This window comes from Aspergillus udagawae, assembly GCF_001078395.1.
Source record: "Aspergillus udagawae IFM 46973 DNA, scaffold_10, whole genome shotgun sequence".
Lineage (NCBI taxonomy): Eukaryota > Fungi > Ascomycota > Eurotiomycetes > Eurotiales > Aspergillaceae > Aspergillus > Aspergillus udagawae.
Genome location: NW_025091273.1, coordinates 754,913 through 776,986, shown reverse-complemented (window position 1 = coordinate 776,986; position 22,074 = coordinate 754,913). Strand labels below are relative to the sequence as shown.

The 22,074-nt window shown below is 46.0% G+C and overlaps 5 protein-coding genes across 5 annotated transcripts; all 5 read left to right on the top strand.

Annotated features, from left to right (window-relative positions):
• Positions 1-8,459: 8,459 nt before the first annotated feature.
• Aud_002060 (uncharacterized protein) lies at positions 8,460-9,016 on the top strand (the record flags this gene model as incomplete). The annotated part of the gene is made up of 2 exons (XM_043296062.1): positions 8,460-8,464; positions 8,584-9,016. The coding sequence occupies 2 exons, from the start codon at positions 8,460-8,462 to the stop codon at positions 9,014-9,016; spliced, it is 438 nt and encodes a 145-aa protein (XP_043151997.1).
• A 1,752-nt stretch (positions 9,017-10,768) lies between these two features.
• Positions 10,769-11,287, top strand: Aud_002059 (uncharacterized protein; the record flags this gene model as incomplete). Its single annotated transcript, XM_043296061.1, has 2 exons — positions 10,769-10,915; positions 11,048-11,287. The coding sequence occupies 2 exons, from the start codon at positions 10,769-10,771 to the stop codon at positions 11,285-11,287; spliced, it is 387 nt and encodes a 128-aa protein (XP_043151996.1).
• Positions 11,288-11,662: 375 nt separating this feature from the next.
• Positions 11,663-12,142, top strand: Aud_002058 (uncharacterized protein; the record flags this gene model as incomplete). The annotated part of the gene is made up of 1 exon (XM_043296060.1): positions 11,663-12,142. The coding sequence occupies one exon, from the start codon at positions 11,663-11,665 to the stop codon at positions 12,140-12,142; it is 480 nt and encodes a 159-aa protein (XP_043151995.1).
• A 2,013-nt stretch (positions 12,143-14,155) lies between these two features.
• On the top strand, positions 14,156-15,612 carry Aud_002057 (uncharacterized protein; the record flags this gene model as incomplete). The annotated part of the gene is made up of 2 exons (XM_043296059.1): positions 14,156-14,279; positions 14,336-15,612. 2 exons carry the CDS (start codon positions 14,156-14,158, stop codon positions 15,610-15,612), a joined length of 1,401 nt encoding a protein of 466 aa, XP_043151994.1.
• A 2,893-nt stretch (positions 15,613-18,505) lies between these two features.
• Aud_002056 (uncharacterized protein) lies at positions 18,506-20,540 on the top strand (the record flags this gene model as incomplete). The annotated part of the gene is made up of 2 exons (XM_043296058.1): positions 18,506-18,920; positions 20,083-20,540. 2 exons carry the CDS (start codon positions 18,506-18,508, stop codon positions 20,538-20,540), a joined length of 873 nt encoding a protein of 290 aa, XP_043151993.1.
• Between the last annotated feature and the right edge of the window lie 1,534 nt (positions 20,541-22,074).

Sequence of the window (22,074 nt, the reverse complement as noted above, 5' to 3'; positions counted from 1 at the left end):
GCTCACTGGTATTTATTTGTTCTGCTGTGTCATGGGTGCCATACTGAAAAGGAAATTCCTTTCAACACTACATTCATATACACAGGTCGGGCTTTGTTAGAGACTGCAACATTATTACAAGTATATCAATTACTAGCATCCATATATAAAATATTAAAGGAATAAAGTCCCTCAGCTTCTTATCTAAGTAACTATTATAATATCTTATGTTCTCATGAATGAGGCTATATTGGAGCCCCAAATTCAGCAAAGGCTAAGAAAGTCGAAGAGAGATTCTAAGAAATTTTGCCAAAGTGTAAGGGGTTACATATTATGGGAATCCAAGCACCCCTTCATTTTATAAGGAACGCCACGCCTGGCCGCTGGAATGAGATACTCCCTACAGCAATAGGTTGAGGGTTCCCAGCACATTAATACTAGTGCGAACAGTGTCGGCCACATCTTTCTGCAAAGCCAGCGATTTTCTCCATATTAATCAGAGATGAAGGCCTCAGACTTCAATCATCCTCTATTACTAATGTAAACTGAGGACTTGTGAGTATTATCCTCTGTTTACTTTCGCCCCTTTCCGCATGGTCGCACAATACGCCGTACTGCCATCGCCACCCTGTCACCTTCTAGTATAAGAACCATCCTTGCCATTTGATCCTGCTCTTGACGTAACACATCTCGAATGCCTACGTCGACGCATTATTCAAATAACCCTCCGGCACCATGTAGCTTGAGCCAAGCCATAGCATTCTGATCCTGCAGCAACTAGTTATTCCCGGGGGTCTCTTGTCTTCTACCGCGGGGTCAGCTGCATCAGGAGGGATGTACTGAGTGCCCCCTGGAGAAGACAGGCGCAAATAATCGTTGGCTTCTATAACGCTCTAGATGGCAGCAGGGATGGGGCCGCATATATTGCCATTATACTTTGTCATTCTGGATGATCAGGACGTCACTAGTATGGTCTTTGTTTTTGTTGTTAGCTGATTCTGCAAGTGTGGCCATACGGCTGATGCTAACTATGCAGTCCCTACGGACTAGTTCAGATCATGATTAGAAGGAATAAACATACAATATCCCAAAGAGGTAAGCTTGCCACCATAGTATTTCCCCTAGTTTCTGCTAATTTAAAGCCTAGTCTTTGAGAATTACCTTGAGGAGTTATAGGAGTTATTTTAAGTGCTTTTTATCCCCTGCCTTTATATATGTTTTGTCTGTTTTTCAGGGATTTCCTTACGCAGCAATGCAAATGCAAAGGCTTAACTTCTTGTTATAAGATCTTAAGGGCAGACTCAGGGCACTGATTAACTATACTATAGTTATCAGATTAATCAATTGTGTTAGTATTAATGAAGCAAGCCCCAGTTCGCATCTACATTAGTCCTAAAATGGTGCTACACATCTTTGGTGGCAAGGGCGTCCTAGCCGGATGGTTTAATGTATGTGATGAGCCAGATTATACAATTGGCATATCAGATTCTAGATATATAAACGATCCCCTTGCCTTCCAATGGATTCAGCATTTGATCATTATATAAAGTGTTGGATGCTAGGTGTAAAACGCCTACTTCTCTGCGATGGATATGGATCCCATATGACCTATGAGTTTATCAATTTCTGTGAGAAAAATGATATTATCTTATACTTCCTTCCTCCGCATACAAGCCATCTTCTCCAGCCGCTAGATGTTGGTGTATTCCAGGCCTATAAGCACTGGCATAGCGTGGCTATTGAGGATGCTACACAGACAGGTTGTGGAAAGTTTATAAAGGTGGAATTCTTATCCGCTCTCTTTGAGATACGCCACAAGACTTTTAAATCACGTACTTTAAGGCATGCTTTTAGCCTGACTGGCTTGAATCCCTGGAATCCATCTGTCGCCCTTGAAAGGCTACAGGATAGTGAGCTCTTTGCTAATGAGGAGATAAATAATTCTACTTTTTCAGCTACCAACACCCCTAAAACAGCGCGTCAAATTAATTAATATACTCATCATATTCTTTAACTATCTCCTAACGAGCAAGATTCCTTCCATACCTGCCTTGCTAAGCTAGTAAAGGCTACAAAGACACAGGCCATTCTAGAGGAACATCTTACAGAACAGGTAAGGCAATCTGATGCTGCAAAACTAGCACGTCAACGCCGTGCGCAGGCTTCCAGAGCTCATCTATGGACAGGTGAAATTATACGAAGGAAGATGTCAATCGTATGAAGCGTGTGAAGCAAGATTATAATGAGCTGGTTGAAAAGAATCAATTATGGCCTCAATAGAGGAAGGTCATGGCGGAACTTCAAGATTACTGCCTCGCGAAAGGAATCATTGTTCGAAGGCAGAGAAAAGGGTGAAAGATAGATAAAGTCCAGTAGTCGCTATTTCTATATATTTTATTAGTAAAATTTGATAGGAAGGTTGCCTAATTCTTCATAATGGTTTGATATTAAGAATATTTATCGTTGAGATGGCGGGGTCGCGCGTTGCGCGACCCAAATGCTATGGCCTAGTCTTACTAAGCCGCAACGTAGCAGGGGTCAGTTAGTCTAAATATAGTAATTTTTATCTAAAGCAGCCCTCTCTAAATTCAGGTCTTTTCTCAAGCAAAAGTATGGAATGAAGAACTTAAATATTAATCTAATATCAGCAGCTTAAGTAAACTAGTATGCTCATCTCATGCAAACGACGACTTCAGGGACCTAAATGTATGTTTCAGCTCCAGTGCATGAAAAGCTGTAGTTTCATCCGCCATAAAACTAATTATTTCTGCGGTCTGCATACTACAGCGTCTAATCTGGCGGCAATCATGGATGATAGATGTAACTATCTCACACTTAACCAGTTGTAACTTAGAATCTAGGAATATTTATACCACTCCTTCCATCTAGGAGCACAAGTTCCATAGGTTTCAGCTCCTCAGGATAGAACAGACTGCGGGGATACTAGCTCAGGTATTTCTCTTAGATAGTCTAAGGGATGCTTGTTAGCTCATTAAGTGTATTTACTTGCACACTGTTAAGGATAAAACTGAGCTCGGAACAGCTGCTAATAGGTACTCATGGGGGCTTTTTATCCTTTGATCTAGTGCGTGGGATGAGTCACAGAACTAGACTTCTTATCTCATCCTTGTTAGTTACAGGATAAATCATGACATTAAAATAGATATTAGTGATTATCTCCGCGCCTAGGCCCGTGTAATCTCCCATGAGAGTTGGATGGCTGGACGTAAACTCACCCACTGGAATACAGAGTTTAATGTACTCTAGCTCATACAAGCCTGCCATATATGGCTTAAGGTTAATTAGGAAGAGAAGATCCTGCTCTATTTTAAGTATAGGAATCCCCTGGCCTGCTAGTAAGCTGACGCGATAATGATAAGCAGGTTAGCTGGGGATATTCTGTGGAATGAATGTTAGAGCACTACAGTCAGGGTAGTAGACCTTAGACTTCTCTGAGCTTAGGGGAACAGCCATAGCCGCTAAGGGGACTTTAAGCTTAAGCTTATATAAGATGGAGCTGAGTTGATGAGCCATGAGGGCAGAGGTAGCGGTGTCATCATTAAAGAGTTCTTTGGGCATCTTTTTCCAGAGAGTGGCAAGGTAGTCATATAACAAATTCTCTATCAGGAGTCAACGCACCTTTATGCCATTAGATGTCTTCCATTGAAATACCTCCACTGAGGAGTCCTTAGGCATTAATTCCTGGTCCGGCTTCCACCAGAAAACCATGTACGCCGGCTTGTAGCATATTTTGATATTCATTTCATCCAACCTATCAGCCGCTACAAACATCTGCTGATGCAGTGGCTGGGTGAAGGTTAATCCCTAGAAAAATTTGGAGCCCGGCTCTTGGCTAAAGAGACACAGCATCATGCCAGGGCTGACAATATCATATTATAATAGCACCAAGGGGTTTCCAGCTTGCTGTGGTGGGTCCAGCTCTACGCGGAGGTCAGGGAATTTACTAATAAGAGTTGAGTAGATATAGCAGCCATATTGCGGCACAGGAGGCAAAGTGTTAATAAGCTCTGGTATGGGGGTCTTACAGTATTGTTTGATGGCAGCCTAGATGGCATTACGCACCAGGTCCGTCCCTTGTTTGTTATGGTTGTTCTGCTCATGGTGATTGGCTAGACTGAGAGCCCCGTCGACCAAAGCATCCATCCAGCGCCAGTCAACGCGGAAGAAGCGCACTGACTCTGGTGGCAGCACGCTTAAGTCCGGAAGAAGATAATGGGGAGGAATCATAGCTAGAAAGTACTGGTCTAGGACCCACTTAAGGACAGCCATCTAGTCTGCTGAGTAGGGGATCATGCTATCCGCTCTGTACTCATTATAAGGACAGTCAGACGGGGCCCCTGCACCTGTTAAAGCACTGGATATCTCCATAGTAGCATCTGTGAAATGCTCTTTGATAGACTTTTCATTCGCTATCGGGACTGCCGCTCATCGGCCTTAGTAGGACAGATCTACCGGCTCTACCTGCGGCCGATACCAGCGTTGTGAGTGGACAAGCCCGTTGTCAGTGACGTGGCTGATGCGAGGCAGCTGGTGCAGTTCAGACACTAATCAGGGTAACTGGGCTAGTAGTTCAGCATGGTAATTTACCCCATGGGGTGCTAAAGCCTGTCACTGGCAAAGCTCCATCCCCTGGTTGTAGATGTGCATCCGGACCAGACTAATACGGGTGATGAACTCCTGATCTGCGATAGCCAGCGTGCGGCCCAGTTGCCAGGTCGCCAAGTAGGTGATGTCTATTAGCCCCAGTCGTTGGTCGAGAACCTGTATGTCCTGTCCGGACGAGGACAGCGAGGACCAGCGCTGAACAGCTGAGCTGGGGACCTAGATAGGGATAAAGGGCCTGCGAAAAAAGCAAGCAGTGGCTTCACCTATCTGGGTGCGATATCGCGCCAGGCTATATCCATCATGCAGCCGGTTAATTAGACGATCCCTGAGGTCTGCGGGTGCGGAGCAATCAAGATCATCCTGGCCAATGAGTAGCAGCTGCAGCATGCAGCTGGACCGGCCCAGGGCATTGAACTGGTCGTCTAGTCTGGGAGCGTCAGACGGAAGGTAAGTATAGGTCTAGTTATGCAGGCTAGAGAGAGCAATGAAGTGAATGTTACTGCCCTTTAAGGACATCTATTCCACACTGTGAATGGAGATGAGATGCGCGATGCACTTAGTGGGCTGTTTGACATTGATAGGGCCAGTTTGGTGAGAAATAATCACGCTAAATGAGGCCCGGTCATTGTAATCTGCTGCCAGTGAGGCCCTCGCCATGCCGTTGGTATTAATATCTCAACGATGTGTGAGGAACCGGTATGGCCGCACATTAGGGTGTGTTGCAGCTATAGACTCTTCCTTAGTATTGTCTTGCGAGAACAGCGCCGCGAACAGGGCAGTTAGCATAAAAATTACATTAGTGGACACGTCCTTGGAGCATGTGGTGATAGGACTTTTAGTCTATTACAGCTTGCTGATATCGTTCACCTGCATGTGCACGGCGAACATGGAAGTCTGCGTAGCACCATCTAGATTAAATCTTTGGATGTCTTGGAATAGGCTGTGATCTCCCTTGAGATCAGTGGGATCTAGTCGCAGTTCCTCTGTGGTAAACACTATGACTGCTAGCCAGGGTACGTGATTACAGTTATTCTTATAATCTGGCTCATTAGTGATACTGCTAGCCTTCCATTCCCATGGCAAGGTGGCTGTCCTAAGCATGACATGTGGCAGACATTCTGCTTGTTCCTCATGGCCTGCTGGTGGGTAGACAGAGTAGACTTCGCCTTCTGGAAGCAGGAATTCTGGGCTGTTGACATAGAATATTTAGCACACAGAGAGGCTTTTTGTTGTGGATTTGGCCTCCACTACCTGCTTAATATTGATGCTATGCTTGCCTCCTGGAAGTCCAGGCATGAGAAAGGCATGCAGCTGTTCCTCACCCGGTTGGAGGCCTGAGATGGTTTCCACATGCGCCTGTTGGTAGCGGCGGACATGGTAAAAGATGAGGTGTTAGGGACTATCTCTATATAGTATTTTATATCTCTTCTCTTTCTTTTTGCTTTCTGCGGGGGAGGAGATAGATATAAGATACTAAGTAACATCCTAGTAGATGAGAGATTAAAGCTCCTTAAGGGGCGGGAGACCATTATCTTAATAGAATAGGCAGAATCAGTCTGTGAGAAAGGGGATAAATGAAGACTAGAAAAGTAATAAATAAATATACAGAAATAAGGGCTAATCAAGTAACTATTAGGCAAAAGTACATTCATCCGCCCTGCCCTCTTCCACACCCATAAGGATCATATTAGCAGTAGCCACTCCCCTCCCCCTTTAGATGCGGAATGCGCCCAACACCCCTAGGTTCAGCCATTGCCTAGGACATGTGCTACCATGGCTCTAAGCAGGTCAAGGACGCACTACCTGAAATTTCATTGCAATGGTTATATTTGCGAAGCTCAATGATCTCACGACCTCTAAGGTCATGATGTAATTATACTTGACCACTACATACTTAAGCTGGACAAATCAGGACGTAGCTGACCTTTCATCAAGGGAACAGAGCTTAACCCTGAAGATCCCTAACTATATATTTCAGGCCTAGTACAGAAGGACACTGGAAAAGCAAAGATAGCTCTTGTAGCTATCCTGGACCTGGTAACCAAGGATGCTGCCATTGTCTTCTACTACTCACAGAAGAAATCAAAATCAGAGAAGAATAACTACTATAATCTAGCTGTCAATCTATACTCCTTATCTGGTGAGACCAATTTGCTCTATAAAGACCTGAACACCTGTAGCAGCAATGCCACCTATTCCTCACCCTTAGCTGCTGCCAACCTTCTGAGGTTAGTGTGTATTCCCCATTTCTCCCCAAAGAAGGACAATAGGTACCTACTAACTAAATGGTAGACTTATGTCTTTGGAGTGGCCCAGGTCCCCAAATCAATCAATAGTGCCAACGCTAAGGCAGATATAGTCGTCCAGATGAGTCCCATCTTCAATCCAATCAATAACCCCAGCGAGGTAAATGTATAAGTGCTAGCAAGGGTGCCCATGGCTGCCTATAGAGTCAACTACCAAGGCACCACTACTGGCTACATCTTCTACATCAAGTATATTTCCCTAAATGTATAGATCAGCATCTGCTAACTTAATCATGGCAGCGAAATTAGCGGCAGCCGCAAGGTGGTGACCTATACCTTAGGTCATAAGGACCATAAGCCCAAGGTTGAGGGACCTAATGTGCATGAATACTTGAAGCTAGTAGCCTGCTCTATTAATGACGATCCTCATATTTTCTACCGGGACATGGACGGGCACGTGACCTGCTGTAACTAAAAGAAATATAAAAGTAAGCCCTTAGCTTTTTGCAGCATGATACGACTATAGATTTATTTTTTTTGGGGACACTGAGGCTGATGTAAAGATGTAGCTTGGCAAGTTAGTGGCACCACAGTGATAGCGGAAGACTCCCAGCTTGCTGCTATCACTGTAGGGGACGTTGTCTATCTTTACTTTCAGAGCTATAAAGGAAGGCTGCTTCGCGTCTTATATGTGGATGAGCATTGGTTAGCAGCAGAGGACGTCTCTGAATTCTCTGTTAAGGACGACTTGCACATCGCCCTAGTTCTGCATATAAGTCAGAAGACAGGTAAGACCATTATCCACCACTTCTTCTGGAGTGGGGAGAGGATCAGACATGAAAAGAACCCTGCGTAATCAAAGTAGACATGGGAGTTAGTAACAGTTATAAAATGGATCTCCTTCTTGGTTGCTGCAAATACAGTGGATTGGTGGAAACCAATTAAAGCGTCCGCGAAAGTATATAAGAACTAAAAGTAATGATTTATAGTGTTCCAATCATGTCTATTGTTCAACACCAAGTATGCCTGTAATGTATATTGAAACACACATATACAGAAAGGAGAAAGGTATCTAGTCCCAGGTTGCCCCAGATTGCGCAGACACTTGACGGCATCCAGGGGCTCAATCGTCACTGCAGCATAGTACTGTGTACAGAGGTATATCAGCATTAATAGGATGCCTGGATTTGCCAAAAATGCTAAGATGCTGCCTCTGGAACATATGGTACAAAATTTTCTACGGAGGAATCTAGGGATAGGGTATATGTATGACTATGATTAGCAGTGCACACCCAGGAAATAGTCAGGGTCAATTTCATGCCCCGAACTAGTCCTATTCTGTCATAACATCATACATGGAGACTGGTTAAAAAGGTCACCAGACTGTCCTTAGGGAGGCCCTCGAAAGGTGGAGATAACCTTACTAGCAGTGTAGGGGATGGATCTCTTTATAACATTACACTTTCTAGATATATGTATTGGGCATAAAGGCACCGTTGTAGAGTATATGCATCTTGGCCGCCAGCCTTTTGGTGTGTAAGAACCGATACTAATCACGATGCTGCTGCCTGGAACGCAATATGTGGCAGGCACCTAGAATGTGGCAGTATGCAGTATGTAGTCAGGAGTATGCACTACCAGATAATGATCCATAGTCCCTTATTCCAGTAGCAGCATATCAACCAGGGGCCCGATACAATTCCATCCTTATTATAAGCTAACCCCTGCCTAGGCTGTCGTTGACTCACTTAGGTGCAAAGAACAAGAGCATAATAGAAGATGTGACCTCCCCTCTGGCCATCCCTGTTAAACTTGACGCTTTTGTCCTCAATCCAGACAGCTATAATGGCACCGAACCTTGCCAGGCCAAGATTGCCCCGTTGCAGCAGCCCAACTATAGCTACCTGCGCATGAAGGAGTTCATGACGCGCAGTAATATACTACCCGCAGCAAATTTACAAGCTGTAGCTCCTGTGAGGACTAACTCCCGCGTCACCAACCTAGCCACCAGGGAGCTGCGCCAAAACCAGCTGGGAGTGTATCTGCACTGGATGCTACCGCGTCCCTACCAGACCAGCCAAGCAGGCATGAGACCTGCTAATTCAGATGCTAACCCACAGATGCCGTCTTTCCCAGAGTGTCCTAATCAATGGTTAGTGATTTAGAAGATAGTCAGTAACACAGAGCCATCCAATGTGATGCTCCCACCAGTCCAGGCCTGGATGGTGTATAGCGACTAGATATGGAGCATTGACAAGCTCAATAATCCACTAGACCCGCAGGTGGACGTGGCACCATATCTCAGTACAGACTCAATGGTGAATGAAGGTCAGTAACCAAGCATCAACTAGCAAGCTAAGGTTTTTATCAGCCACTACATCCCTATCATATCTGGGAACATGGCCCATCCCAATAAATATATCTCTTTAGGGGTGCTAAACTCCTCTAACTATTTATTTCCAGATTACCAGCTGCATAATGGGAATGTCTTCTCCATGTTGGACACATTCCAATCAGAAAACGGCCAGGACCATGCGACTCACGCCATCACCAACTATTATGTGCTGGGATGGCATGATGACCCCGCGCAGGATCTGCTGCAGCAGTAGCAGTGGGACAGCTCCAGTCAGGTAGATTGGTTGCATGCTCTCGCGATGTACCTCGAGAACGACATGGACCAGAGTATTAGAGAATAGCTGAAGTTAACTACAGGGGCGCATGTCCTCTGCCATGGGGCTATGTATAGAGTGTGCTGAAACGCGCGCTGGACCAATAGTAGACGGCTGACCGTCCTGGCTGACCAGGTGGCACGCGCGGTGGCAGAGCAGGTGCCGGTATTGATTAGCCCCACCCCGATGGACGCCCTACTAGCGTACGTAGCGTGCCATCCCGGGGGAATCAAACACAAGCTGGCATAACTGGGGGAGCTGCTGCGCGCCCAGAGTGATAACATGGAGGACCACCAGGCCAGCAAGGATAAGGTTCAGAGCTATAACTTTAAAAAGACGGCCAGAGGCACGCAGTATTTGCTATAGACTAACCAGGAGAACCCAGGCCAGCCTCCATCACCGCACGCCGCGAAGATGCTAGAGGAGCTTAATTAGAACCAAACACTATATAATGCCACAGCCCAGCAGCTGCAGCAGGCCCGATGGAACCTGTTCTCCATCTGGTGGCGCTACATGACTAATCTGCATCGGGGCCAGGAAGAGAAGGAAGCGGGGTATAAACAGGAAGTCAGCAAAGCTATTTCTAAAGTAGGTGGCTTGCAGGAGCTTCAGACAGCACAGATTACTAAGATCTAAATAGGCAAAGAAAAGATTAGCTGCCTAGGACTGAAACTCAAAGAGGTGATGGCCCCAGACTTTAGTCACCAGTAGGACCCAATATTATTCATGGGTAAGGTGCAGCCCGGCTAGCCAGTTAACTATCTGCAGAAGCTAAAGGTATGTCTAGACGCATAGATTGCCTGTTATTCAACGCAGCCGGTGCCCGCAGCATATGGCCTCGACTGTGTACCGTCCGAGCTACGGGATATGGCCACGCTGTTAGCGCATGAGTTTGAGCACTACGCCAGCCCTATCAGCCACTACGGTCCTCTGGACGTCCATACAGTGGAGCCACTATATTATGACAGAGGCCATGATCAGTGGAATAACACGCAGCCCTGGTTCCCGCTGTTTCTTAAGTGGGAAGCCAAGTATTTCCACATCCTATATAAGGACTAGGCTCTTCAGGAGACCTGCATGCACCTGGTGCATGATAAGCAGTTCTGCTACACAATTATCCAGGACAAGGAGCCGCTGTGGGATTAGGAGAATAATAACAGGCATAGGGTGGTAGGCAGAATCCTGCTGCTGCTGTAACTGGTATTCTCACTCCACAGCCAGGTTGAGCATCTCTTTAAGACTGTTAGCATGGAGGTGCTAGATCCTATTATTCCCAGGGCTAAGTGTAAGAAGCTTCTGAAGGATATCCGCAAGCTTCTATTCATCTCTGCTCTGTTGAGCAGATTCACCGAGCATCTTCTGACCATGGTCTCTGGCAGCCATGTTAAACCAACAGTGCGTCATCCTGGCGAATAGCTAGTTCCCTTGGAGGAGGCATATGCTGATTTATAGTAGGTCTACTTAGATGCTAACATAATACAGAAGATAGGGGTGGAAAATAACTTAATACTGTATAGCTCTCTTAAGCGACTGCCAGAGCTGCCATACCTAGTGTTCAAGCCTACCACCCACAGCCAGTTCCATCTGACCCAGCTGAATATCATCAACAAGTTCGGCCAGGCCATGGCGGCTATCAACCCCACACGGCGCGTTGAGGGACCACCATTGCTGAGCCTGTATATTAGTGAGTACTACCAACCACAGGCCTGGAAAGGTAGCTATTATCCTAATGTCATCAAGAAGCCCAAAACCCCAAATGAATGTTAGTTTATCTAGATGCCACCTAGTATTAACCAGCCGGCCCGGCTCCATATGACATGGGTGAAGTTGGAGGAACATACCCATCATGATAACAACGATGACACACCGTATAGGTGGCGGCCCGTGACTGAATGGGAGAATCCCATCTGGGGATAGGTTATGGTGAATTACATTAACAACAGCATGCAGTTCTTTCTGTGTAATGGCACATTCTACTATGAAGTGCGAGTCGCATCCCCACATAACCCTAACCATGGTGCAGTGGCTGGCGACAAATGGCTCCCGTTTCCACCGCCCAAACAAGACCCGAATGGGGAGCAGCTAAGCAAGCTAATCCAGTAGTTCACTAACCATCCTGATTATCTCCTCAACTTTATGGATATGGTCCAACTGGCAGTGGGGAAGGCGCGGTCAGTGCCTAGCACCTATAGTCAGTGCATGAACTCGTTGGTCAGGCGTCCGCTAGCGCTAGTTAACGCCGGCTTCTCGCTCAAGCTGGCGGAGAACGCCCGACAAAATCAGTCTATGGTGGGCCACCAGCACAATCAGCCGGACCCCATTACTCTCCTTCTGGTTGAGGGGCCCCAGCAGTACGAGTTTGCTGTGAAGCTGGGGGATCGGCAAAGGGCCCATGATGGCCTGGTGGGATATTTTAAGCCCAGCAAATCCCCCTATCTGAATGATAAGCTCAACCTTAGTAAGATCTACACGCCCCTTCTTGATACAAAGGCCGGTGATGAGACATGGGTGAAGCCCATCACCAGAAAGAGATTACTCTGGCTAAAACCATTCTGGTTAGACCCCGCTGCGGAACGCATAGATGACGATGATGATGCAGCCAGGAAATATATCCGCGCCTGAAATAATCAGCTCACCGTGCATGGCCTATTAGTGGATCCCTTTACCCCTGTGAAGGTATACTCTAGTATTCTTCCTGTGGAGCCCTTGGCATTAGTGCTGTAGACATGGGAATCAGCCCTGCAGAAAATGACGGCATTCTTTCACTTTGGGCCCTTGTTAGTGGAGGACGACGTGCTGAAATATAATATGTTTAGCAAGCTTAGTAAGGATTATAATCTTAAAGAGAATACACTAAAGGAGCAAGTTAAATTACCTTTATTAGCAGCGGCTGAATGGAGCTGGCTACAGCTGTATATAAACCAAGACACCAAAGTGACCAAGACTGGGGAGGAACTGGAGGAGTTCATGGCATTATCTTTGGGTAAAGTCAACTAGGAACCCCAATTTGGACCTAGTCTGTTGATGGCGCTGGAGGGGTATCTGCAGATGAAACAGCCTATTATGGCTCTGGTGCACAACTGATTCGGTGGCCCAGCAACGTGTTTTGTAGTAGAATTGACACATAGAATCATAGGATGTAACGTAGCTAAAGAATAAGTAAGTGCGTCCATAGAAATGCGAGGAAGTGAACTCAGGGTTGCCCAGCATACTTTGCTGATCATTCTCAATATCAAGTCACTCGGTAGTTAACTATGTAGTAGATTAGCTAGTGGTAAAAGTACCACAGCCTTGACCAATCCATCACATCTGTGCCTCGACAATGAGTTAGGTAGATCAACCCCTCCTGTATCTCTATCCCTGCATACCAGGGAGACAGTGTAGCAACTTACCAGCAACAGGATGTACCCCAGTTAAATAGTTATGCTCCTTCCATTAACTGTATCTTTCTTTCCTCTCTAAATCAAGTCCTTATGATTATGATAGTGAAATATCACTTTCTTATCACTTAGTAACTACTCCATTAGATCCTTGCCCCGGCCCTTGAGTCATCCAGCCAGAGAAATAGATCCATCATATTGTGCAACACAAGGCTAACGTGCCAGGATGGAAGAAGCAGCAACGAAATACCGGGTGGATTTGTTTTATATCTCTGTCCACCTGGGAGACTGCGCCATCCATCTTCTTGTGGAAAGTGGGAGAGAGACAAGGCAGAGTGAAGAGCGCTGTGCTTATTAATGGCGGGGACAGCCCAGGGGACAGGAAAACACAGAAAGATCTCAAGCTCAAGAATAAAATTCCAGCAAAAACCACGATTAACTGGATCAACGAAAATTACACCTTTGATACCGAGCCTGGGAAGAAACTGGGCGAGCTCAAGCTAGATGTGATTGTTGTTACCCATTAGGATACAGATCATTATAAAGGAGTTACCAACTTGCTTTGGGATGCCATTGAAAACCCAGAGGTAAAAATCCCATGGCTGAAATGGGATAAGCAGCAGCCTCTAACCCACTTTTATTGTCCTCTCAATAAAACTGAGAAGACACCCGAGCAACTCCAGGAACCCAAGGGCCACGGTTTAGCTAAAGGGTTAGACAGGGTGATGGAAACGGTAATGGTAAAGGTTAAAGAGGAAAATATGAAAAAAAAAAAAAGAATGTGTACTAGGTCACTGAATGCAAGATAGTGGGGATCAGAAAAGACCCCAAAAAAGAAGAAAAAGAAGAAGAAGCTTTTTATGAGTTTACCAGATTCCACAGCACAGATGAGGACCCCTGGGATGTGCTTGGGATGGATTTTTTTCTCAATGAGCTGGTGCTAGAAGGGTTAAGGAAGGCGGAAAAGCCATCACTTCCTTAACTCATTGAGGGGTACTCCCAAATGTATAAATAACTCAACGGATGCCCCAGACTCTATTACATCGGGGTAGCAGATAGGAATCTTTGCAAGAAACCTCTAAAATCCCTAATCATTCCTGATGACAGTGTCACAAGGACAAATCAATTCTCTATCACAGTGATTGTTGTCTGGCCTGCGGACCCTCCTAGAGTAACCCACTACTTTGCCGGTGACATGGGCCAGAGCAGGGAAGAGAAAATCCAGAACTGGATTTCAGATAGAGGCGTCCAGAAGATGACCAGTGTGAAGGTGAATCATCACAGATCCCATTTCTTGATGACAATAAATCTATTCAAAAGATTCAGTCCCCTCAATACCTTCGTTCCCAGCCCGATCAATGGCATGCACGGTCACCCGAGTACGTGGTTAATATACGATCCTAAGACTGGCACGATGCTAATCAATATCTTTCAGCCTGGCCTGTCCTGTTTACTTGGTATCTTTGGGCCAAAACACATACTAGCTCGACGGATAGACATCCTCGGTTAGTAGCAGCGACATTTCCGGCTGCCATCTCGCGAGACGAGAAAAACTGGTGCGGCCTGAAACACATCAGCGTGGACGCACTCAAAGTCGAGGAATTTCGAAGTCATATTGACTGTGAATTTAAGAAGCTTAATGCTGCCCTCAGTGAGAAAGGCGACCAGCAAGTGGGGAACCCAATAGAAGAAATACATGAGATGGAACAGGAAAGAAAGAGAAAGGAAAATGAAAAATTGAAGGAAATAAATGAAAAGGAGAAGGAAATAGCAAAGAAAGAACAGGAGAAAGATGGAGAGTGCATCCAAAAGAACCTCAGAACTCTCAAAAATGAGCTCAAAAACCTCCTATATGAGCTCGAGGCCCTCCAAGTCCTCAAAGCCGCCTTACGAGAAGTCATCGCCAACGTGATTGCTGCCATCTGGGAAGCATACTGCTTTCCCACGGGCGTATACTATCACATCCGTTCCTGTGGAGCCTACTCGGTAACCACCGGAGAGAGGACGTGGAAATCCTTGTTGTTCATCCGGATCCAATCCACTAACGATGATCACACCGACGGCCAGCTCCAAATTTATAATCTCGATTCTACGTCTGCGGTCGACCTTCCGCCAGGGAGTCTAACCCTTGCCAAACAAACTGGGAGGCTGGGTGTGATGGTAAGGCCTGCGACCTCACTAAAGCGCCAGTTATCTTCACCATCCTCTCCCAAAAAGCCAAAAAAACAAAAACGGAAGACTAGCGAGTCCGAATCGAGCGTTCCTCAGAACGACTCCTTTCAGAAGCGGGAAGTCGACTATGACATCCTGCCACATGTCCGTCTTCTATCCGATACGTTCTACATTCCGGATGAGACAAATCCAAATGAAATGGTTTTGGTACCTGGCGATGACGACCAAGTTGAGGAGCATGGCATAACGCCAGTCCTGTCTAGTGCTGCCACCCCTGTAAGCCAACCCAGCGAGTGGGAATTGCTAGAGCCGTCATCAATCCAGGCCACGTCCCCAGTGGAAGGCACAGCAGATGGATGGTGCATTTATACTGGGACTTTCACAGAGGCGGAAATCCGTGCCAAGGGTATCACTAATTTTGAACAGCTCCCCTTCAGGGTGCTAGACGACTTTATCTCAGGCCTACACTGCAGCGTGCTTTGGCTTGAGAGGAAATTGGTCTCCGAGAGCACAGTTCTTCTACATAATAAGGACAAGTAGTGATGTTGGTTCTGCGACGTCCTCAACACCAAGGAGCTGGCGGTCATCAAGGATGCTGCTGCCCCCGCAGTGGGGGGTTTCCAAATGCAGGTTTCTCTGGCGCCATTGGGGAAAGGACCCAGATCCAACACGCACTCCTTGCTGCAATTCACCACGGGATCGGTCCAGCAGATATTTAGATCAACAGAGAACATCTTCTCCAGCAGTCTACTAAAGGAATACAGCGCCCTTATCTTCAGACTTACCCCTTCCCTATCGTCTCAGATAATCTACCTGTGTGACCTATTCAAGTTTATAGGCTTGGAACATCTCCTGCAGAACTTACTCATTGCACTCTTAGCTTCAATAGCTTCACTAGCGATGAAGGTGCCCTCTACAGCAAGCGAATTGGAGGGAAAGAGAAATGCAGTCTGGTTCATCCCTAGTTACAACTATAATACCACCATCTAACTAGAGTGGGGATTGGATCCTAAAACTCACAAGGGACTAAACAGGCTTCTTAAGTAGCTCTAGCTGTCTGTCAAGGGCATAACCGTGATTGCCCAACAATCTAGCTTCTGGTTAACAAGTGGATCTGAGTCACAGATCATCTCTAACAGAAGTATAGTCTTTTAAACATCAATCAATATCGGCCAGATTGAACTAGAAGCTACCTTCAAATTCACCACCACTATAACCACCCTCACCCTGGCCTTGAATACCAGAATGGACCAGGCCCTACAGGGCGTGCTGGGTTGGATTAGTGAGGTGCTTGGATTTACTAATAGACATTTTGACTTTATTTCTCTCCAGGATAGATCTTTCAAGGGGACTAGCCTGGGCCAGTTTCACTTCCAGCACATGGTTGTCGAGTTGTTAAAAGATCCGGTAGGAGATAAACTCACTGTGTAAACATTCCAAATTAATATAGAAGTATACTTGAATCACAAAACTAGGCCGACCCTGTTCCTGCTTTCATATATTTACAAGCCGGGCAATGGCAGCTCAGTAGAAGTGAACCTCTAGTGTTGTGAGTATTTACCTATCTTTGCTTTTCACATTATTTCCTAAGAGCGCGTATTAAACCACCTGGACTATAGCTCCACCTTCACTCCCATAAGAAGATGAATGGCTTGTTCTCCCTAGCTACAAGAAATACCACAGTATGAGACTGGTATCCATTAACCCAGCAGTCTAGAAGAAATCATTGGACCTTGCAGCCTTAGCTAGGTTTGAGGATGTCCCAAGTTTCATTCCAACCCAGGTGCTAATGGCCCAGTTCCATGCTAATAATAATGGCATTTACTTCACCGGCATAATGAAGCCCAAGGCACTAACTAAGAAAGTGCCCACCTTCAGCATCCAGGAGGTGACTCTCAACATCTCCTATGCATGGTTGTCCCCAGCAACTCTGATGGACGCATCTAAATGAACATTCAACAGCAGCTTCACCATCAAGGCGCTTCTCCAGCAGCCAGCAGGAGCCCGGTTTGGCTAGCCTATGCAGCTTATCAGTGAGATTTCCTACTCTTCAAATCCCCCAAAATGGACGCTGTCGGGAACGGTGCAAGATCTGTATGCATTAATATTAGCCCAGTTCTTCAAAGACAATGAGTCTGTGCAGGCTGCGGTCCTCCCTATCCTTAAAAACATCTGCGTCGAATATCTCAACATGATATATTAGTATATTAAGAATGAAGCGTCTTCCTTCAACATTACCAGTACTCTGGCTGTTAGTAATCACCAGTTCACCCTTAGTTTTCAACATATGGGGTTGACTGACTAGAGCTTTGAGGCCACAGCTTACTCCAACCAAAACTGAAATGTTAAGTTAACTGTGCAGGACCTTATCACCAGTATTGCAGGCTCCAACATCAAGCTCCCAGACTTTGTATCCAACATCGAGATTGAAGTGAGCCAGGAAACCAAGATGGGTTTGGTAATCCATAAATCCAAGCCAGCTACCAGGGCAGCCAGCATGGTGATCCTGCTTACCATCAGCCTTGGCCAATTCACTGTCTGATACATCTAGTTCCGTGACATCATACCCAGTGCTGTTACTGCAGTCACCCCAACTTGGCGGGTGCTTATCATCTCAATGAGCGAGCTATGACGAGTGGAAATCCTGCTGGTTAGCAAGGTTAAATAGCCCTATAATGAGACATTGTTTATATAGGCTCTGAAAGGATTATCCAAGGCTATAGGTCTCTCAAAAGGCAAGCTAGACACCATTAATATAACTCTTGCGGAGCTTAATCAAATCCTGATACCCTATAAGGTTGTTAAAAAGGGAACACCCTCTACTGTAGATATCATCCTACTGCACGGCATGCATTTCATGCTGATGTGCAAGGTAACTATTAGCCACAATAATGTTGCCCTGGATTATGCATTCAATCAGCCTAAGAAAGCCACCTCCCCTGCTGAGGAAACTATGGACAACCCAGGCTCATCCATGGTGCTATATGAGCGTAGGCAAGGGCCCCTGTTAATCAAGAACATCAGGTTCAAGTATTCCACAGGATCCAGTGGCAAGGAATCCATCCTTTCTATCTATCTTAATATCTATGCAAAGATTAGGCGTGTCAAGTTTGCCCTACTTGGCCTCACAGTAGGCCTGAATTTCGCAGGCTCTTTAATAAATGGTCCATTAATACTTCACAATCTCCCTGCTCCAGAGGTCTCCCTCAAAGGACTGGAGGCGACATTTAATTAACCTCTAATTAAGATCGCTAGCATGCTGCAGTACAGAAATACTAAGAAGGAGAAGTTATTTACAGGTGCTCTCCTCATTAGTTATCTTTCTTAGTATTTTTAAGCGGCTGGATATTACGGTGATGTGAAAATTAAAAAGCCCAATGCAAATAATAGAATAAGGATCTTTTTCCTGTACTGCGTCTTACTAGGGCCCCTGATGACTTTTGAGTTTGCCACCATTAAGGGCGTCTGCGGTGGGTTTAGGTATAATTCCTCTCTGACCTTCCCCACCCTGAGAAGCATAGCCAAGTTCCCCTTAATAGCCAATCATGACCTGGCCCTTAGCGCCAGTAACTGCCCTAATAACACCCTTAAGAGCCTTCTCTCCACCCAGTGGTTCTTCCGCGAGGAAGGGTCCTTCTGGGTGGCTGCTGGACTGATGGTCAAGGTGTTTGAGATTCTCACCGTCCAGGCTGTCCTAGTCATGCAATGGAACCCTAAGGTGGAGATTGGGATCTTTAGTCTGGCCACCGCCAGTATTCCTGGAGGCAAAACAACAAAGAAATTCGCGCATGTCAAGCTAGGCGTGATCGCCACCCTCAGCTTCCGAACAGGAGTGCTGAAAATTGAAGGTGAGCTCACCCCAGGCTCATTCATCCTTAATCCTAGCTATCACCTACAGGGTGGATTCGCCCTTTATAGCTGGTTCGACAAAAAAGGTAAAAGTAAAGGCATCCAGGGTGACTAGGTCTTCACCATTGGGGGATTCTATCCCTTGTATGTCAGACCACCATAATATCCCAATCCCCCCCGCGTGGGGATAAGCTGGCAGTTTGAGAAGGCTATCAGCATATCTAGACAAGCTTACTTCGCCATCACGCCCAAGGTATGCATGGGGGGTGGTCATCTAGATATTATAATATTATTAAACCCTCTCTTCACCTACTTCAATGTATTTGTTGACTTTATAATTAACTTCAAGCTGTTCTACTTCATTGCAGAGGGCGGCCTTATTATTAGGGTCCAGTTTACACTCGACCTCTGGCTTGTCTGCAACAACATCAATGTCGAAATTGGTGCCAGGCTGTACATCAAGGGACTACCTATCCGCGGCCACCTCCACATCGACTTCTGGGTCTTTGGCTTCGACGTCAATTTTGGTGCAACTGGTTAAGCCAAGCCAGCAGCCCTCTCACTAGATGAGTTTATCAACCTGGTCTGTCAGACCTATAACTCTAGAATACTGTCTCTCTCCATTCTTCCCCCTCCAGCAGACTCCAAACTTAATAAGGCTCATGTCTTTGCCATCTAGGAAGGGCTGATTCCCACTAACCAGGCCAAATCCACGCCTAGTGGGGGTGACATGTGGAAGGTACAAGCAGCAAACTTTGAGTTCTTAGTCACCTCAAAATTTAGCTTTAATGAGGCTATTGTCACTACCCCTACCTCTGTGGGACATAAAAATGAAAATGTACTAAACGCAGAGGGTGAGATCTACGCGAAACCTATATATACTGAATTAGTGATCAAGTCCACCTTGTATATCAAGATCTCACCTGATGATCCTTACACATTTAATGAAGAGTTTTCTACCGAGCCACTGTGGAATAGGAACCAGAGCATCCATAAGGATATTCTGCGGGCATTATAGGGGCAATATATATTATCCTTTCTTCCTCCCTTCCTCCTTTTTACTTTTCTTTTCTGTTTTTCCCCCTTCCCTTTTCCCCCTTCATCACGTTCTCTCCGCATGATTTACACTCTTAGATCTGATAGGGCTGACTAAATGGCCAGATGACCCTTCCTCAGACCCGTCAGTGACCAGAAACCCATCTGCTCTCCTTGACGGAACTGAGAAAAAAACAGTTAATCTGGCAATGGGCATGCATCTCAGGCAACCTTCTCCTTTGCAGTCCAGGGACAGGACCGTCCCGTTCGACGTGGAAGCTTTCCAGATCCAAACTCTGCACAGCGAAAAACAAATAGCGCTCCCAAATAAGCCCACTGCTGCGTTTGAACCTGTCCAACCGCGGGGAAACCAATGGGACGAGCTCAAGAAGGTGTTCGGCGAAAAGGAAGAGTCAGCAACGCTAACTGTTAATCTTTGGAAGTCGCTCGGGCTGGCGAAACTTGGATGGACCGAGAAGAAGATCACGACTGCTGCAGGCGGTTTAAGCGGGGCTAAACCAACAAAAATTGTGAAAGATTTGCCAAAGTACTATCCGCACCCGCCTATGCTGAGTGGGAAATAGGGAGTGCGTTGCATGTTGTTCCCTTACTTTGGACTTCACAAGCCTGAGTAATTTAATTTCCTTTAATACAGTACTCATTTATCATGTTCGGAACATTAGGCAGATTGCTACAGCTGTTGTTGAAAAGCAGCTCGCCCAATGATATATTCACCTTAAGGCATGGCATTGGGTAGGAAAAGAATCATCATATATTTGTGGTCAAACCAACTCTTTGAACGGTGGACGGACAGCAGCCTCCTACGGCACCAGGGCCACTGCCGCCTGCGGCCATGGTCGTATTGTGACCGTCAATTCCCATTTCCAACCAGCGCGTCTGTCCCTACTGTTGCCCACCGGGACGTCTGACCCTGAGAGTCTGCGGAATATTCTGTTCTTCTCATCCAGCGGCATCTGATGATGCCCATCATCAATGGCAGACCCACAAGGTAATTAATCAACCCTAGTATGCCTCTTAGGATCAGCTGCGCTGAGTAGTTTTACTAAGGAAACCAAGTGCCACACTAGCTGTACAGGTTCGCCTTCTAGTATCTAATTGAATGGGGCCACTAATTGACTACTAGCTGGTAGAATTCCTGCCAGAGTGCTGTTAACGCACCAACACAGCCGCAATATTGTAAGGCGGATGTAAGAGGCAAAACGAAGGGAACCATCGATCAACAGTGGATCCTGGAGCATTCCTGAGGAATTGAGAAATGATTATCAACACAGATTTTTCGCAGACAGACTGCGCAATAATAACTACATGGGTTGTAAATTTATGTCAACAGGAACCTACCTTTTTAATACTCAATTTAAACGTGTTCAGCAGATTGAAAGGGTGTAATTGTAGATAAGACGGACTTTAACTTTTTAGAGAATAGTCAAAACTATCTTTAGTTAACGTAATTCCCGGGCGAGCGAAACACCCGACCGAGCGGAACACCCCTCATCGAATTTCAATGCCTTTGCACCTTTGAAGCTATCAAAATCAACCAAAACAATATATTTTTACTAGATCTAGCTAGTATGGCGTGTAGGGCATCTAGTTCTAATATGCCCTACAATGAAGCAATTTGTACACCTTGGTGGCGCGCGTTTTGGTGGTTCTAAAGGTAGAGGTGTAGAATCAATGGATGCCCCCCCAATCTCATCTTGCTCATTTCTTGCCTGGATAAGATCCCTAGCTTCCCGGATGGAGAGTCCTTTATTAGGAGTCATCTGGCGTCTAGATTGCTTCCTTTTCTGCTTCTCTTTCTCATTGTCTGCGCGTAGATCATGGTTCTCCTTTGCTAGTAGGGCCGCACTGTGCATAGCCATCTCGCAACCTTTGATAAGCTGTTGTATAGCTAATTTTGAAGGCGTCAAAGGGCTTTGAGAGCGTTGTTTTAGGAGCTTCTTAACTGAGGATGCTTGCTTGCGTAATTGCCGAAGTGTATGAGGCGTAGCAAGCCAAGATGAGTTGGTTGATGCACGGCTTGGAGGGGGGGTAGGGGTTGAGATATGGATATTTAGCTTCTCAAGCACCCTCTCTGGCTTCAAAGGGTGGATTCCAGCT